Source organism: Pristis pectinata, chromosome 40, assembly GCF_009764475.1.
Source record: "Pristis pectinata isolate sPriPec2 chromosome 40, sPriPec2.1.pri, whole genome shotgun sequence".
Classification (NCBI taxonomy): Eukaryota; Metazoa; Chordata; class Chondrichthyes; order Rhinopristiformes; family Pristidae; genus Pristis; species Pristis pectinata.
Genome location: NC_067443.1, coordinates 7,339,714 through 7,359,045, shown reverse-complemented (window position 1 = coordinate 7,359,045; position 19,332 = coordinate 7,339,714). Strand labels below are relative to the sequence as shown.

Genomic DNA, 19,332 nt, shown 5'->3' with positions numbered 1-19,332 from the left:
TGGGGCCCAGATGACCTTGGACTGCAGGCTGCCTCCTCTCCCCTGTGGAGGAGTCAGGGTACATTTGGTGGTGTGCTGTTTCTGGTGGTGTGACTCAATGGTAGGGGAGAAGGTTACAGGACATGCACGAATAGGCGGTTCCAAAGAATATCAGGTTCTTAAACACGACTTCAGACTACATCTTCCCCACCCCCTCAGCCTCTATCAAAGATCCCCACCATCTGGGCCGTGCCATCTTCTCACAGCTCCCGTCAGGCAGGAGGTACAGAAGCCTGAAGTCCCACACCACCAGGTTCAGGAACAGCGACTTCCCTTCAACCATTCGGTTCCTGAACCGACCAGCACAACCCTGATCACTGCAGTTTAGCAACACTGGACTTTGCTCGACAATGGACTTTGCTTTTTATTGTTCTGGTTGTCTTGTAAAGAAATAGTGTACAATTTATGTCTAGCTTGTGAATGTTGTATTTCTGGTGCTGCTGCAAGTAAGTTTTTCATCGCACCTGTGCACACGGACTTGTGCAGATGACAATAAACTCAACAACCTGCAGTAATGTCATTATATTTTGTAATGAAAGTTAATTATAGGTTAACGTAAACTTAAATTAACAAGTGTTTGTCATGTAATGTACCGTGCTGCAGAGACCGTTCTGTGGCAGGTTGAGGGGGGAAAATATAACAGGTCAGAGCTTTCAGCAACAGAGGGGTGGGGGTGTCCCAGAAGGAGAGGTCCCAGAAACAGCACATCACCAAATGTACCCTGACTCCTCCAGAAGGGAGAGGAGGCAGCCTGCAGGCTAGATGTCTTTCCACACGTACAGAATTCAAAGAAATATTCAGGGTGCACATGCATTTTGTGGGCTTGCAACACCAGGACTCGGTTACCGAGGCGCGGACACAGGAGCTCCTGCCGCACCCTTGGAGCTTGGGGACGGACAGAAGAGAACGAGTCACTGCCTGCTGGTTGCCTGTGGGAGCTCAGTGGAAACTTCAGGAGATGTTCCCCAATGCTCCTCGGCCGAGAAGGCCGATCAGGAAGCTACTTCTCCATGTTCGAAACTATTAAGGGGGAAGAAAAAACGTTTTCAAACTGTTCCTTCCATTGCAAGCTTTTTCCCCCGTCTGCAGAATGCTCTGAGGAATTTGGGGAGTGGCTGCACCTCAGCCCCACCTCTCAATTTGGTAACCTCACTCTCCGGTGTACAGACTCCCCCCCCCCCACACCCTTCTGTCCCAACAACGGGGTTGGCCACCCTGCGCCATTTCCCTTCAAGGAACATCAACTCTGAACTTTTCATAGAACAGTACAGCACAATACAGGCCCTTCGGCCCACCATGTTGTGCCGACCTTTAAACCTCGCCTAAGACTATCTAACCCCTTCCTCCCACATACCCCTCTATTTCAAATTCCTCCATGTGCTTATCTAGTAATCTCTTGAATTTGACCAACGTACCTGCCTCCACCACCACCCCAGGCAGCGCATTCCATGCCCCAACCACTCTCTGGGTAAAAAACCTTCCTCTGATATCTCCCTTGAACTTCCAACCCATTACTTTAAAGCCATGCCCTCTTGTATTGAGCATTGGTGCCCTGGGAAAGAGGCGCTGGCTGTCCAATCTATTCCTCTTAATATTTTGTACACCATGTCTCCTCTCATCCTCCTCCTCTCCAAAGAGTAAAGCCCTAGCTCCCTTAGTCTCTCCTCATAATGCATACTCTCTAAACCAGGCAGCATCCTGGTAAATCTCCTCTGCAGCCTTTCCAACACCTCCACATCCTTCCTATAAATGAGGCGACCAGAACTGGACACAGTACTCTAAGTACTTTTGCTTTGCCTTTTGCAATGAGGAGAATTCTTCGAAACAAAAGCAGCATTTCAATGAGTTGCAGGGCCCAGCTCGAAGCCCAGGGAAACTGTGGCAGCATCTGTGCCCTCCAAGTTAAGAGTTACGGTTGCCATGGTAACCCAGCACTGTAAAGCAATCGAGGCTGCAATTACCGTCCTTGTCGAAAAGGGAAAAAACATAATCAGGGTCCCACATTGTCCTTCCCTAACTTACTGAGCTTTTCCTGGGGAAAATTTAAATCCCAGCAGCAGCTTGGATCAAGAACATCTTGTGGTTTGGTTTGGGCCTGGGATGGAGACGTCCCCGCAGTTCTCCGCGACACCCCAGTACGGGGACGAGTCAGGCACCGCTCAACACGCAGCACCCTTGGAGAGGCGTCAGGAGCAGCCAGTTCGAGTCCCGCAACGGGGACAAGAGCTTGAAAGTTCATGGTTGTGGGAGAAGTTCGGGGGGGGGGGGGATAAAAGAGCGCGGGGTCAAGGAGGGGGTCATTCTTCCAATAGGAGGGGTGGTGGGAACAAGAGGGAGGGGTCACTTCCAACAAAGCAGATTGGGAACAAGGGAAGCGGGTCATTGTCCCAGGAGGAATGGGACCAAAGGACAAGGATGTTGTCCCAACAGGAGGGGTGGGAATGGGGGGGGGGGAATTGTTGTCCAAACAGGAGTGGGGGCAGCGTTGCCCCTTCAGGAGGAAGGGGAAGGGGTTGTCATCCCAACGGGAGTGCTGGGACCAAGGGGCGAGCTGCATTTTCCCGCCATAGCTACTCAGCCATTCAGGTGGGGAGGGTCATCCCAACAGAGGGTGCACCTCCAAGGGGGGAGGACCGAGGGAGGCACGCCCCAGAGGGTGGTGTGGCTGAGGGGTTAAACCACCACACCACAGGGCAGAGGGCAGTTGGAATCCCAGCAAGTCAAACCGACCTCAACACCAAAGAACGCCCCCAGAATTTTTTTTGGGGGGGGGTGGGGGTGCTCACAACTGTCCCATGGATCCCCAATCCCTCGGCCAACACCGCCAGTCTCCCGGTGCCTGCCGTTTCTTTGCACGCTGCGCCGGAATCCAGCTGCGGAGTGCTTTGGAACGTCAAGTCCTTGAAAGGGCAAGACGATGGACCGAGAGTCGGGCACGCAGCCTGGCGTGTCCGTCAGCAGGATCACTGGCTCATCCACTTCCCCACCTGATCCTCTTAACCTCTCAAACCTCTTAGTCCAAAAATCCATCAGCGTACCGGGAGCTCACTCCTGCACCTGTCCAGGGAGGTTTTAATCCACCCTCCAAATCAATCGCAGAACAAACGGATTTCCTGCCGGAGGGAATGGAATTTCAGGAGAGTGCTTGGGTGCCCAGACGCCCTTCAACACTTGTTCCTCACCACGAGAGAAACATTTTAATATTTCACCTCTCTCTGCTGTTCCTACCAAGTGAAAATATTTTATTAACGAAATAATGTAACGGAACCACAATTCACAGGTTCAGAGCTGCTCTTGTTATCTATTAACGGAGGGGGGGGGGGGAGGGGGGCGGGGAGAGATTTCACAGCCGTCGAGAGTCAGTGGGAAGAGTTGCCACACATCTGGAGATCAGTCCCAAGGAAAGATTAAGGCAACAGAGAGGTGATTTGGATTTTAAAGTGTTCGATACTCCCGAGGGTTAGGTGCAGTTGGTACATCTGTAATTCTAGGTGCCAAGCAGATAGAAGCTTGGGAACAGCCTCCTGTAACCGATGTTGGATCAGTTTTGCATCTTAAATCTGGGGTCGATTCGGCCTGGATAGAGCAGACGTGGACAGGATGTTTCCATCAGTAGGAGAGTCCGGGATCCGAGGGCACAGGTTCAGAATAAAAGGATGTCCCTTTAGAACTGAGATGAGGAGGAATTTCTTCAGCCAGAGGGCGGTGAATCTGTGGAATTTGTTGCCACAGACGGCTGTGGAGGTCATTGGGTGTATTGAAGGCAGAGATTGATAGGTTCTTGACTGCTAAGGGAGAAGGGGCTTGAAAAAAAGTCAGCCATGGAGGATGAGGGGGGGACCTGATAGAGGTGTATAAGATGATGAGAGGCATTGATCATGTGGATAGTCAGAGGCTTTTTCCCAGGGCTGAAATGGTGGCCACAGGAGGACACAGGTTTAAGGTGCTGGGGAGTAGGTACAGAGGAGATGTCAGGGGTAAGTTTTATACTCAGAGAGTGGTGAGTGTGTGGAATGGGCTGCCGGCAACGGTGGTGGAGGCGGATACGATAGGGTCTTTTAAGAGACTGTTGGATCGGTACATGGAGCTGAGAAAAATAGAGGGCTATGGGTAAGCCTAGTGATTTCTAAGGTAGGGACATGTTCGGCACAGCTTTGTGGGCCGAAGGGCCTGTATTGGGCTGTAGGTTTCTATGTTCTAATGGTGGAGCAGACCTGAAGGGCTGAATGGCCCAACTCTGCTCTTATGATAGCATTTAAGGAGCAAACAGCATCAGAATGGTCACAGTACAGAAGGCCATTTGGCCCACTACTAGCTTCCCTCTCCACACCTGGCAATACTTTTACCTATTCAATACAATCCCACTTCCGGGCCCCGACGGAACCTGCCTCCACCACACCTGCAGGCTTTGCGCCCCAGATGCCAGTCCCACACTGCAGGGAGGTGGCTTCTCCCCTCACTTCCGTAGCCGCGACCTCTCCATTTCGACGCCTGCACTGACGGGAACCACCTCCCACCATTCGTAGAGTCGTTGTCATTTCACAGACCGCGACCAGATCTCCCCTGGGCGTAGTCTCTGGAAGGAAAACAATCCCAGCCCCTCCAATCTGATCTGGTAACATGCGCCGCCCCGCCCCCTCATGCAGGCACCGATCTTGTGAATCTTCTCTAGAGCCTTTCACACCCTCCAACTAATGAAGCAAGCAGAATCCAAGACAATGCTGCAATTGAGACCGGCTAGTGTTTTTAAAGCTTTGGCATTTTTATACTCAATGCCTCTATTGATAAAGTCCAGAATTACGTATGTTTTATTAAATCACTCTGTCCGTTTGCCCCGCCACTTTCAGTGATGTGCGTTTGTTCCTCCATCCCCGTACCCCTTTTTGGAAGGGTCCTTCGTTTTACAACCCCTCTCCTCAATCTTCCTACCGAAATGCACCACCTCCCATTTCTCCTGGACCTCTGCTCATTCTCACAGCCTTTCTCTCCCCTTCTGCAATTTATCGCCCATCCCCGTCACAGTTTACAATTCTGCGATGTATCGTGTCACCCGCAAACTTACAAACTCTGCCTCGCAGCCCCCGTTGATGCGGATCAAACACAGCAATGGTCCCAATACCGATCCCGGGGGAACAACTACTCACTTCCCTCCAATCTGGGGAGCAGACATCCACCACAACCCTTTGTGACCCATCACTGAGACAACAGCTCTCAATCTCCCTTTTATGCCACTTGCTTCAAGTTTCCCGTGTTATTGAAAACCCTCTGGAAGTCCACGTACCAACATTAACTGCATTCATCTCAAAATTGGCTAAAAATAATTTTTTAAATTCCCTGAACAGATCACAGCCCGCCTTAACTAATCTATTTTCCTCCACGTAACCACAAATTCTGTCTAATAGCTTTCCCGTGACTGAGGTTACACTGACTGGCCTGTAGTGGTTGGGGCTACTTGTTGAACAAGGGAGGAAGATTTGTCGCTCTCCGGTCCTCTAGCACCATATCGACACACCACAGAAAGCATCCTATCCGGATGCATCACGGCTTGGTACAGTAACTGCTCTGCCCAGGACCGCAAGAAACTGCAGAGAGATGTGGACACAGCCCAGCACATCATGGACACCAGCCTCCCCTCCTTGGACTCTTTACCTCTCACTGCCTTGGTGAAGCAGCCAGCATAATCAAAGACCCCACCCACCCGGGTCATTCTCTCTTCTCCCCTCTCCCATCGGGTAGAAGATACAGGAGCCTGAGGGCACGTACCACCAGACTTAAGGACAGCTTCTACCCCACTGTGATAAGACTATTGATTCCCTTACACGATGAGATGGACTCTGACCTCACGATCTACCTCGTTGTGACCTTGCACCTTATTGCACTGCACTTTCTCTGTGGCTGTGACACTTTACTCTGTACTGTTATTGTTTTTACCTGTACTACCTCAATGCACTCTGTACTAACCCAATGTAACTGCACTGTGAATTGAATTGACCTGTACGATTGGTATGCAAGACAAGTTTTTCACTGTACCTTGGTACAAGTGACAATAATAAACCAATACCATAGGCAAAGAGCTTCAGAAGATTCAGGACAGTCCCTGCCATTTCATCCTGTACTCCCCTCAAAAGCCGAGGATGCATCCCATCTGGTCCTGGTGACTTGCTCACATTAACTTCAGCCAGCTTCTCCATAACCTCAATGCCATGCATTTTGTTTCCTTCTTTAGAAAACATGTTTTGCGCCTTGTTATTTTGCCAGCACTTTAAAAGCATCATCTCCCCTTGGCGGATGGAGCTGGATCAACCAGTCAAGGTCACACCAAACGGAAGGAATGCTCTCAAGGGGCTGAAAATCCTCCTCTGGCAACTTTAAGTACACCTCACCCTCCGAATTCTCACCCCCTCTCTGCCCTCCTCCTGAGGGGTTTCCTCTCAGTTGCTTTACCCATTTGCTTGGCATGTCTTGTGCCCCCTCTCTCTCTCAACGTCAAGATCTCTTCTGATTAAGCTGGAACTTGTCTGGTGAGGTGACAGCTGCATGCTCCCCCTACCCAGTGTTTAACCACAGTCCAGGACACCACTCTCAGCAGTGTGGAGGAACAGCTGGATCTTGGAGTCCGCGTCCAAAGATCCCTCAAGGTTGCCGCACAGGTCGATAGGGTTAAGGCGGCGTATGGTGTGTTGGCCTTCATTAGTCGGGGTATTGAGTTCAAGAGCTGCGGTGACGTTGCAGCTCTATAGAACTCTGGTTAGACCTTGGAGTATTGTGTTCAGTTCTGGTTGCCTTATTACAGGAAGGATGTGGAAGCTTTAGAGGGTGCAGAGCAGATTTACCAGGATGCTGCCTGGATTGGAGAGCATGTCTTATGAGGATAGGTTGAGTGAGCTAGGGCCTTTCTCTTTGGAGAAAAGGAGGATGAGAGGTGACTTGATAGAGGTGTACATGATGATAAGCATAGATCAAGAGGACAGTCAGAGACTTTATCCCAGGGCGACAATGGCTAACATGAGGGGACATAATGTTAAGGTGATTGGAGGAAGGTATAAGGGGGGGTGTCTGTGCGTGGGACGCATTGCCTGCCAAGGTTGTGGGGGCAGATATGTTAGGGACATTTAAGAGACTCTTAGACACACGAATGATAGAGAAATGGTGGGGGGGGCTATGTGGGAGGGAAGGGTTAGATAGATCTTAGAGCAGGATAAAATGTCAGCACAACATTGTGGGCCAAAGGGCCTGTACTGTGCTGTAGTGTTGTATGTTCCCACCCCCATCCCCATGACCCCTGTTCCTGCCCACCATCCCAGACCCTACAAAAACAATCAAAATGCTTTTCCAAGTTGGGGAAGGTTAATGTTAAACAACCAGGTTGTGTGTTCCGCCCCTCCCTCAGTGGCATTACGAGGGCAAACGTACTCTGCGTTTGGGTGGGTTGGGCAAGTGGTGAGGATAAAGGGGTGATTCAGAGCCCACAACCAAAATCCCAGCATAGCTTCTGGCAGAGGGAAACTCAATCTCCCCCCCCCACCCCCCACCAAAAACCAGCGATCAAAGAGGCAGGTCCCCACAGCAATGCGTTGTAACGTTAGTCATCTCCCAGACTGCAGTCTGCCCTGGAACATTCTGGTGCATCTGCCTGGAGTCTACGTTAGCTCACTGGGAGGGAGATCAGGAATCAGGCTTGTGTTCCCTGGAACGCACGGAGTTCAGGAACTCTGGCGGGGCAGCCCAAGAGTTAGAGAAAACCTTAACGCCGGCGCCAAGCCGTTGGGAGAGAAGGGGTTGGGGAAGCAGCTTCTGCACTAACGGTCTCCTGCAGACACTTCAAGTTCATCCCAAATCTGGAGGGTGAAGTATTTTCACGGGTTGGGGGAAGGAGTGACGGGACGGTTCAGGCATCCGCGGGCTGTGTGGTTTCATCCCTGACTGTAAGACTTTGCAGAGAATTGTGAGTACTGCTGGAAAGATCACTGGAGCACCTCCTCCCTCCATCCTGGACAACACACGATGCACACACAAGGTCTGCAGAATCATAGATGACCCTTCTCATCCCTCCCACGATCTATTTGTCCCACTGCCGTCTGGCAAGTGGTACCGGAGCACCCAGGCCAGAACTACTAGACTGTACAACAGTTTTCTCCCCCAGGCTGTCAGGCTCCTGAATACCCTGGAGACAAGTTTCAGACAAATGCCGTGTCAAAAGTCTCGGTTTGCACAATGGTGTACAAGAACTTCGGCTGCTGCTGAATGTGTTTATACAATTAGCGCAACACACCGAGTTCTGGATTTTCTTCGTCCAACTCAGTTTTGCACTAACTGTACTAACTTTTTGTATTCTGTATATACCCTTTTTTTGCACCATTTGTACATGCACAGTCTTCCTGTCTGTGTTTATTGCATGTCCTCTGTTCTATGTATGTCCTCTGTTGTGTGAGGAAACGACATTTCGTTCCTCCATGTGTTTTTATAGCATCTGGTGAACGACAATAAAGTATTGACTTGACCTTGGATCCTGCTCCCGGAAGCCTGGAGTTCAAGTGCGTGTGGGAACCAGCGTCAGCTAGAGGCTGTACTGCCCTCGCTGGTGGTGTCGGACCGACAACAGTCTCCGTCGGCTCTCCCCCCTGGGCACAGTTGCCTGGACGGATCACAGGATACGGCGGGACAGAGGCCGTACCTGCTGCAGGAGTCTGGCAGCTTCCCAAACCCAGTACTTCAAACAAAATCCCAGCCCAGCCAAGGCCAAGCGGCTTCCTGCACTCCAGGGCTCCTTCCCATCACCCCAGTTAACCCCTCTGTGCCCTCACAATCTCAGTGCCATTGCCGGCAGTCCCTAGGTATTGAAGGCTAAAAGTGTGTGTGAGCATCTCTCTCTCTCTACCCGTTCCCCCTTTTCGCTTATCATGGGGATGGATATGTCAGGAAGAGGAAGGAGGCGGGAGTGTGGGGAATGTGATACCAGGGTTCGCCTGACTGAAATGTCCACGCCCAAGGAATTGGCAACCCTTGCTCAACAGCAAATTGAACAACCAACACCATTTAGAGTCACACAGCACGGAAACAGGCCCTTCGGCCCAACTGCTCCATGCCGATCATCTAAGTCAGTCCCAATTGCCCACATTTGGCCCGTATCCCTCTAAACCTTTCCCATGCAAGTCCCCTTTAAACATCGTTAATGTACCTGCCTCAACCACTTCCACTGGCAGCTCGTTCCACACCCTCTGGGTGAAAAAGTTGTCCCTCAGGTTCCCCTCTCACCTTAAACCCATGCCCTCTAGTTCTTGATTCCCCAACCCTGGGGAAAAGACTGTGCGTTCACCCTATCGATGCCCCTCATGGTTTTATACACAAACCTTGCTCACCCCCACTCTTCCAAAACAACCTCCTCCCCACCCCCCTCAAAGTACAGTGAGACGTCAGTGTGGGCTGCCCCTCTTCGTTTCACCCTGTCTATGGGCCTGGGTTCCCACCTGATACACGGGCCACACGCACCCCGGACCACTCCATCACGATGGGCAGGAGTGCTGCAGCAGATGAGACACAAAACTGAGATCCCGGGAGGGAAAGCAGGCAAATCCCTCCTCAGCACCTCACAGCCGTTCAGCCCATCGAGTCTACACCAGCTCTCATCCACCCACCACCTCCCCAGTAGCCCCTCCTCTCTCTCTCACCACGCAGCAGTGTGGAGGAACAGAGGGATCTTGGGGTCCACGTCCATAGATCTCTCAAGGTTGCCGCGCAGGTCGATAGGGTTGTTAAGAAGGCGTATGGAGTGTTGGCCTTCATTAGTCAGGGTATTGAGTTCAAGAGCCGCGAGGTGATGTTGCAGCTCTATAGAACTCTGGTTCGACCACACTTGGGAGTATTGTGTTCAGTTCTGGTCGCCTCATTATAGGAAGGATGTGGAAGCTTTAGAGAGGGTGCAGAGCAGATTTACTAGGATGCTGCCTGGATTGGAGAGCATGTCTTAGGAGGATAGGTTGAGCGAGCTTGGGGCTTTTCTCTTTGGAGAGGAGGAGGATGAGAGGGGACTTGATAGAGGTGTACAAGATGATAAGAGGCATAGATCGAGTGGACAGTCAGAGACTTTTTCCCAGGGCGACAATGGCTAACACGAGGGGACATAATTTTAAGGTGATTGGAGGAAGGTATAAGGGGGATGTCAGGGGTAAGTGTTTTACACAGAGAGTGGTGGGTGTGTGGAACGCACTGCCGGCAGAGGTTGTGGGGGCAGATACATTAGGGCCATTTAAGAGACTCTTAGATAGACACATGAATGATAGAAAAACGGAGGGCTACGTGGGAGGGAAGGGTTAGATAGATCTTAAGAGCAGGATAAAATGTCAGCACAACATCGTGAGCCGAAGGGCCTGTACTGTGCTGTAACATTCTATGTTCTTAGATGAGATATCTTTATTAGTCACATGTACATCGAAACACACAGTGAAATGCATCTTTTTCCGTCAAGTATTCTGGGGGCAGCCCGCAAGTGTCGCCACGCTTCCAGCACCAACATAGCATGCCCACAACTTCCTAACCCGTACATCTTTGGAATGTGGGAGGAAACCGGAGCACCCGGAGGAAACCCACGCAGACACAGGGAGAACGTACAAACTCCTTACAGACAGTCCTCTGTGTTCTATGTTCTAAATGTCCATCAACGTCCCTCCAATTCTCCCACCACCCATCCACACCAAGGGGTAATTTACAGTGGCTAATTAACCCACCGACCCGCACGTGGTTGGGATGTGGGAGGGAACCGGAGCACCTGGGGGACAGGTCACGGAGACTCCACACACATACAGTGCCGAGGTTGGGATTGAACAGGGGCCCCTGGAGCTGCAGCCCTAACCTGCTGCACCATAATAATTTGCATTACTGGAGCAGAACTCCTCCAGCATTGGTTTGGGTGGACCCTCTCTCCTCCCACTATTGACACCAGCACATTCCCAACAACACACTGCAAATAAACTGTGTCAGTGACCCAAAGTTCTCAATGTACAGGGAGGGACCCAAATACAACAAACAGGAAGTGTTCAAAAAACTCAGGCCAGGTAGCATCTGGTTTCTTTTTGATTTTCATTTACTGAGGGAACTAATTTGTTGGTGATACACATTCAGAAATACAAACATCTCTCGGAGGTGGGATCACATCATACCTCGTGGCACCCCGAAACCCCAGGGAAAAGCCTGCGTCTTGTCTCATCCTCCTGAATCAGTCTCAACAGACCTCACACCCAAGTATGTTCCATTCCCAACCATCCATGGTGTACCAATCCAATGCACCAAGTCACTTTCCAATCCCACTCCGTGGGACATTCCGAGCAAACTGCAGATAATCAACACTTGCTCCCCATGCTGTGAAGCGTACGTGTCCCCTGGGGGAAGGGGTGGACGTGGTGCTTTTTCACCACAGTTTACGGTGAGGACTGGAGACAAGGAACTTGAGATCATCTCAGACGAGTCAAGCAGAAGTTCTGCTCAGGGACAGATAGGCTGGCGAATGGGAAGCGGCAGAAGATTTGGCAAGGAAAAGTTACTCGTGACCTGTGACTGACATCACGGAGGGATAGAGTGCAGTTGGGAAGTGGGGCTGGTGGGGAGCCATGTATCCCTGGGGGTCTGCAGAGACAGAGGAACGAGCACAGTGAGTGCTGCCGGTTCTCTGATCATGAATGAATGGGAGCCCTCGGGTGCAGTCCTATCCTGCTGAGGATAACAAAAGGTAGACTGAAGGAGTCTGTGGGATTGGGTGGAGGGGGGAGGCAGGGGAGGTGAAAAAGGAGGGGGGCTCAAGTAGTGGCCAGGACGGCAAGTTGGGTGGTGAACAGGCCAGAGCCACGTGCTGAGAGATCCGAAGGTGGATCTGCTGGACAAGGCAGATTAAATTGGAAACAGAAGCTCGATGACAGGCAGGGACTCGATGGGCTGAAGGGCCAGATTCCAAGCTGCAAGACTCCACGGGATGAGGAAGGTGCAAGTTTAGGGCTCAGGCGGGAAGGAACGTTTGAGGTCCGGCCCCGCGGGAGAGGGGAAAGCAAGCCCCAGAGGGGGCCGGGAGGATGGCAGCGAGGGTAAAGGCAACAAGGGACAGAGCTTGCAGGCTGGCAGAGCAGTGAGCAGCTCCAGGCAGAGGAGTGCGGCGTCTCGTTCAAGGCAAAGCTCGGGTTGGAGAGATTACATACCTGGATCTCTCTGGCGTGGTAGGCAACGATGAGTCCGAGCAGGATAACCGTGGACAGACTGATAAGGCATTTCAAGGAGAGCGAATACATCGAGCCCTGCAAGACAGGACAATGGCAAAGATATGAGCACCTCGCAGTTCCCTTACCACACCTCCCGTCACCCCAGCCCACGGACAAACACTCCTTCATTCCCATCACAAACACCTCCCTCCCTCCCTCTTCCAGTGGGACCATTTAATCTCCTAAACGACAGAAGAATGATCGATTGGACTGACACATTTAGAAGACAACTCATCTCCCTGGGCAGTTCTGGTCACCCCATTACAGGAAGGATGTGGGGGCTTTGGAGAGGGTGCAGAAGAGCTTCACCGGGATGCTGCCTGGATTAGAGGGCGTGAGCTACAAGGAGAGGTTGGACACACTTGGGTTGTTTTCTCTGAAGCGGCAGAGGCTGAGGGGAGACCTGATGGAGGTTTATAAAATTATGAGAGGCAGAGATAGGGTAGACAGTAAGTATCTTTCTCCCGCCAGGGTAGAAATGTCAAATACCGGAGGGCATGCACAAGCAGAGAGGGGGAAAGTTTAAAAAGGTGTACAGGGCAAGTTCTTTCTTAAAAAAAACAGTGGGTGCCTGGAATGGGCTGCCAGGGGTGGTGGTGGAAGCAGATACGATAGGTGCATTTAAGAGGCTTTTAGATAGATGTTAATACGTGGGGAATGGAGGGGGAAGAGACTTAATTTAATCCGGCATTGCGTTCAGCACAGACATCGTGGGCCGAAGGGCCTTTTTGCTGTACTGTTCTGTGTTCTCTCTCACACTCCCTGGAGAAGGAAAATAATGAAATTTGTCTTCTGCGCTGAAGCCCCCACCCCTCTCCCCCACATTCTCCCCCCCAAATCAGCGTACTACGGGATTCAATGGCAAGGTAGAACTCCCCCTGTGTCACTGGAGCTCAGAAGGGAGAAGAGTCTCTCTTGCTGAATGATCAGAGATGGATGTCTTTCTTTCTTGGTGAAGCAAAATACTCAAAACGACTGAACTGCAATAATTAACAGTGTGGGAAGGAGAGAAGAGGTCCTGAGAGAGCAATGTGACAGGCATGGTGATACTCAAGGAGCCAGCCAAGTGCCGTGCATCTAACAGGAAGTGTCCTGTAACGATGCAGACTAATTAGCAATAGAGGCTTTGAAATTATTGATCCACAACCAGCACGCCCAGAAACAGCCACTTTGGATAAACACAAGCAGCGTTCAATTAACAGCCCTCGTCATCTCAGCTGCTCTGTACAAGTAGCCAAGCTTGGTCTCACTCAGACACCGATCGCTGTCTCTGCGCTATTTCCCTGTCTCACTTTATTCTCACTCGACAGGAAGGCCCCCACGTAGTTACCTCTCAACCGTCTCCCCAAGTCGAAGGGGCAGTCAGGAATGGACTGGATATTCCGGCAGCACCTCCTGCCTTCCCAGTCCAATGAAGGAAATGGGACAGGGTTTTCCCAATTTCACCGAGGGAGGTGCGGCCACACAGCGGGTAGTGCTGCTGCCTCCCGGCTCCCATCTGGACCTCAGGCACGGTCTGCACGCTCTCTCTGTGACCACGTGGGTTCCCTCCCACAACCCCAAGGGTTGGTGGGTTAATTGGCCGCTGCAAGTTACCCCCCGTGTTGGTCAGCGGCAGGGAGAGATTTAAGTGGGGGCTTGGGATGTGGTTAGCGTAACGCTATTACAGCGCCAGCGACCCAGGTTCAATTCCTGCCGCTGTCTGTAAGGAGTTTGTATGTTCTCCCCGTGTCTGCGTGGGTTTCCTCCGGGTGCTCCGGTTTCCTCCCACATTCCAAAGGCGTACGGGTTAGGAAGTTGTGGGCACGCTATGTTGGCGCTGGAAGTGTGGCAACACTTGTGGGCTGCCCCCCAGAACACTCCACGCAAAAGATGTATTTCACTGTGTTTCGATGTATGTGTGACTAATAAAGATATCTTATCAAAATTAGCAGAGTCAAGGGCCAAATGGCCTCCTGTTTATAGACCAAATTAAATTGGTTTATTATTGTCACATGTACCGAGGGACAGTGAAACACTGTTTTGCCTGCTGTCTGTACAGATCATTTCATCACATCAGTGCATTGAGGTAGTACAGGGTAAACAATAACAGGATGCAGAACAAAGTGTCACAGTTACAGAGAAAGCGCCGTTCAGGTATACCCCTTCCCTCAATGTCAGCAAAACAAAAGAGCTGGTCATTGACTTCAGGAAGGGAGTGGTGCACACATTCCTGTTTACATCAACGGCGGCAAGAGCTTCGAGTTCCTAGGAGAGAACACAGCCTGTCCTGGTCCAACCACATGGAAGCCACAACCAAGAAAGCTCACCAGTGTCTCGGCTTCATGAGGCTAAAGAAATTTGGCACGTCCCCTTTGACTCTCACTGAATTTTTAGAGATGCACAGCAGAAAGAGAGCATCACTTCTGGCTGCTTCCTCTGTCGCGCCCTGCACCACCTCGGATGTCCCTCAAGGACTGACCAGAGACCTCCGCTCACCTGTCTACATGTCCACTCTCCAGCCACACACCCCTGCCCAGCGCCGGGAACAGCAAGACCTTTCCTTCGCAAACCACCTTTGATTAAACCTTCCCTCCTTGCCTGCAGGGCCCGGGGGAAGAATGCCAACTCTCAAACCTTACCAAAATCACTCGCTTGCACGGAAGGATTGGATAAATCATTTGCATTGAACTCAGTCACATCTCGCGTGCAGCTGGGGTACTCTGCCACTGCGCGATCCCTAGAAATACCGCCAGCTTGTATCTGGAACGAGCTGCCGGGGGTGTCAGTAACAGCAACAGCACGAGGTAGGCGGACAGATACTTGGATGAGCAGGGTGTGGAGGGATATGGGATTAATGCAGGCAGGACCGACAGCACAGAGGCAGAGAGTCAAGGGGCCTGATTCTACTCTAAGAGCAATGAGTGAACCAGGTTTCTCAAGGTCCTCCCTACAACACTGGGGAGAACTCTCACCGACACTTCCAGGGACTTGCTTTAACATCAGCTCCCGAGGGAGTGCAGGGCTCCTTCAGCCCCGCAATAGACCGGAGGCCCGGTGTGGAGTGCACACTCAGTCCCAGAGAGCAGACTACCCAGTCACTGCAGTGCCACACATCCCAGTGAACACAGCTATTGCGACTGGTCTCCCTCAAACCCTGAACATTTCCCTCTGCTGACCGGCATTCATCCTTTGGGCAGGAGGTACAGAAGCCTGAAGTCCCACACCACCAGGTTCAGGAACAGCGACTTCCCTTCAACCATTCAGTTCTTGAACCAACCAGCACAACCCTGATCACTACCTCAGTACAACAACACTGGGACCACTCTGCACTACAATGGACTTTTTGCTCTAATCGTGTTCCTTCTTGTACAAGTCATGTTTTTCTTGTGAATGTTGCATCTCTAATGCCATGTGCCTGTGTTGCTGCTGCAAGCAGGATTTTCGCTGCCCCTGGGCACACATGGACTCGTGCAGATGACAATAAGCTCATCACTTCATTCAGGTGAAAGTCAAGATGGTGGAGGCACAGTCCAGGCAAAGGGTCTTGGCCCAGAACATCGACTGTCCATCCCGCCCCCCCCCCCCACAGATGCTGCCCAACCCACTGAGTTCCTCCAGCATCTCATGTGTTGCTCCAGATTCCAGCATCTGCACTCTCCTTTGCCTCCGAATGAAGTGCCCTCGTGCCCCACACCCTTTGCCATTTCTGGGATCTTGCTCTGTACAGCTTGCCTGCCACGAGACCCACCGTACCACAGGATCTACAATTCAAGAAGGCACTTCACTAGCTGTGCAGGAGTGTGGGACATTCTCGGGTTGTGAAAGCAGCTGGGAACCTATTAACTACCCAGTTTGCTTTACATTTCACCCCCTGCTCCATTCCGTTCAGTACCAATATGTCGGTGTCACTGGCAAAACCCAAAACAACTCCTTGAACCACTAGCATCTGTATCTTAACTACTGGTCAACATCCTCTCCCTTTTGTTTGCATGCAGGGATTAATCTTTGATCTCCCGCAAGGTCACTCACTCAGCTGCCGGATCACACAAACAAATGAAAACCTCCTCAGCCACACAAATACCCCACTGACGCTTCACCAAGCCGCTGTGGGGATGTGTGCCGCCAGTTCTCTTATGTAATATTTTGTTTTGAAGCCATCCACAGTCCCCAGACTGCTTGGCAGTGCCCAGATGTGTACAGTGCTCTTGGCAGCAGAGTGCAGCTGTACTGTGAAGTCGGATGCATTTGATCCCCAGCCTGGACTAATGTGCACACAGGCTTAATCTCTTGGAGAACAGAAATCTGCTCTGATCAAACTAGTTCAGGTGTTGTTGTGTGGTTAAAAAAAGCCTCTTAAAGCAAGAGCAACAAATGATAATCAGGAGGTGGCAGAGAGAAAGATAGACATCTATGTGGAGCCCCTTCAAGTCCTCTTGAGGGGCAAAAAACATAGCAGTTGTGGGATGAGAGGTCACGGGTCCCAGTGGCATGCCAAGGGCTCAAGCCATAAAGTCCAGACCCAAACTTGCATCGCGCTGTATAAAGTTACGCCAGGGTAGTGCTGAGCAGGTACGGTAGTGTAGTGGTTAGCGCCAGTGAACCGGGTTCAAATCCGGCCGCTGTCTGTAAGGAGTTTGTACGTTCTCCCAGTGTCTGCGTGGGTTTCCTCCGGGTGCTCCGGTTTCCTCCCACATTCCAAAGACGTACGGGTTAGGAAGTTGTGGGCATGCTATGTTGGTGCCGGAAGCATGGAGACACTTGCAGGCTGCCCCCCAGAACACTCTACGCAAAAGATGCATTTCACTGTGTGTTTCAATGTATATGTGACCAATAAAGATATCTTATACCAAAATCCTAGCCCCTTGGTGGATTGGGGTGGAGGTAGAGCCCAGTGTCCTGGCCAACATTTGTACCCCCCCAGCACTATACATCACTGAGGTAGATACACTGACCAATCTGTCCATGGTGGGAGTTTGCCTCTGCACACTGACAGTACAACAGCCTAAAACACTGACCTATACCCGGAAATCATGCAGCCTGGAAACAGACCATTTGGCCCATCTCATCCACACTGACCATCCCACACTTGGTTCACAGCTGAGGCAACGTGAGCCCCCATCCAGACCCCTCAAACACCAGTGACTCTGCTTCTCTCAGGGATGGTATTCCAGGTCGTCAGACTGTCTGAGTCAGGAAGGTCCCCCTCACCACAAGGTGTGTCCTCTCGTTGTATCCTCCTCCGATCTGGGGAATGGTTTCCTGCAGCCTACCCTATCTATGACCCCCTCATTTTATATACTTCAGTCATCTCGCCTCTTAACCCCTCCTCTCCAGGGAGAACAGACCCAGCCTCCCCAATCTCTTCATACTGAGAGCATTCTGACTGGTTGCATCACCCCCTGGTACAGAGGCTCCAATGCACAGGATTACAGGAGGCTGCAGAGGGTTGTAGACTTGGCCAGCTCCATCCCAGGCGACACCCTGGTGAATCTCCTCTGCACCCTCTCCAGAGCTACCTCTCCCTTCCCACAGTGCGGTGACCAGAACCACAGGCAGTTCTCTGGCTGAGGTCTGACCACGGTTTTACGAAGTTGGAGCAGAACCTCCCTACTTTTGTATTCGAAGCCTTGACTGGTGAAAACTAGTATCCCACATGCCTCCCTCCCAGTGTTATCTGCCTGCGATGGCACCCTCAAGGATCTATGGACTTCCTCCCTGGTCCTTGATAAGACCCACCATTTGTGGCACATGTTCCTGCCTCATTAGTGCTCCCAAAATACATCACCTCCACATTTGTCAGGGTCAAGCTCCATCTGCGGTTTCTCAGCCCATTTCACCAACACATTGCCATCTCTGCAGCCCGAGACTACCTTCTACACCATCAGCAGCTCCCCTGATCTCCACATCACCCACAATGGGATAGGTGGTGGTTCTGAAAGGCGCAACAGCAGGGCAGCCCAGTGGCAGTGGGTAGAGCCACTGCTGCCCAGCTCCAGAGACCCAGGTTTGATCCCCACCTCTGGTGCTGTGTGTGGAGTTCACACGTTCTTCCTGTGACCGCATGGGTTCCCCCCCCGCCCCCGTGCTCCAGTTCCCTCCCACATCCCAATGATGTGCGGGGTCAGTAGGTTAATTGGCTGCTGTAAATTGCCCCCCTAGTGTGGGTGAGGGGTAGAATCGAGAGGTTTGTGGGGAGAATAAAATGGGATTCGGTCAGTCACCAAAGACTCTCGTAAATTTCTACAGCTGCACGGCAGAGAGCGTAACGACTGGTTGCATCACCGCCTGGTAGAGAGGCTTCAATGCACAGCATCGCAAGATGCTGCAAAGGGTTGTACTCAGCCAACTCACAGGCACAACCCTCCCCACCATCGAGGACATCAAGAGGTGGTGCCTCAAGGCGGCGGCATCCATCACTAAGGACCCTCACCACCTGGGACATGCCCTCTTCCCATTACTACCATCGGGGAGGAGGTACAGGAGCCTGAAGAACCACACTCAACGATTCAGGAACAGCTTCTTCCCCTCCGCCATCAGATTTCTGAATGATCCATGAACACTGCCTCATTATTCCTCTTTTGCACTATTTATTTTTGTAACTTAAAGTAACTTATGCCTTGCACTGTACTGCTGCCACAGAACAACACCTTTCATGACATATGTCAGTGATGATAGAGCTGATTCTGAAGTGGGTCCTCGACGGTCGGTGCAGACTCAGTGGGGCTGAAGAGCCTGTTTCCGTGTTGTGTGACTGTGTGGTGTGGAGGCTGGAACTGACTGATGCAAGTGTCTGTTGCACCCCAGCCCACTGGCCCCCCATCCCTCTGGGCGGACACGGGGATGGAGATCCACCACAGCCGTCCTGCTTCCGTTTCAGGACACATTGCCCATCCGTCGCCCTGGGTCCAGGGTTCCTGCCGTCAGAAACTCACTCCCCTCCACTGCTCTAACGAGTAGCACTGCATCAATCAATCCCCCACCGGCAGAAGGACCTCCCCCACAGCGACGGGAGCAGAGGGGGTCCACACATTCCCACCTCAACGTTACTTCTCCAACCCAACAACTCTGC

At 51.7% G+C, this 19,332-nt stretch overlaps 1 protein-coding gene across 3 annotated transcripts in view; it reads right to left on the bottom strand.

Annotated features, from left to right (window-relative positions):
• The window catches only part of LOC127587549 (small conductance calcium-activated potassium channel protein 3-like), an 84,056-nt gene that overhangs the window by 58,831 nt on the left and 5,893 nt on the right, over positions 1 to 19,332 (bottom strand). For all 3 annotated transcript variants that reach the window (XM_052045972.1, XM_052045973.1, XM_052045974.1), the window contains exon 2: positions 12,222 to 12,317. In XM_052045972.1, the coding sequence (XP_051901932.1) occupies positions 12,222 to 12,317 (96 nt within the window). The remainder of the gene's footprint in view (positions 1 to 12,221; positions 12,318 to 19,332) is intronic.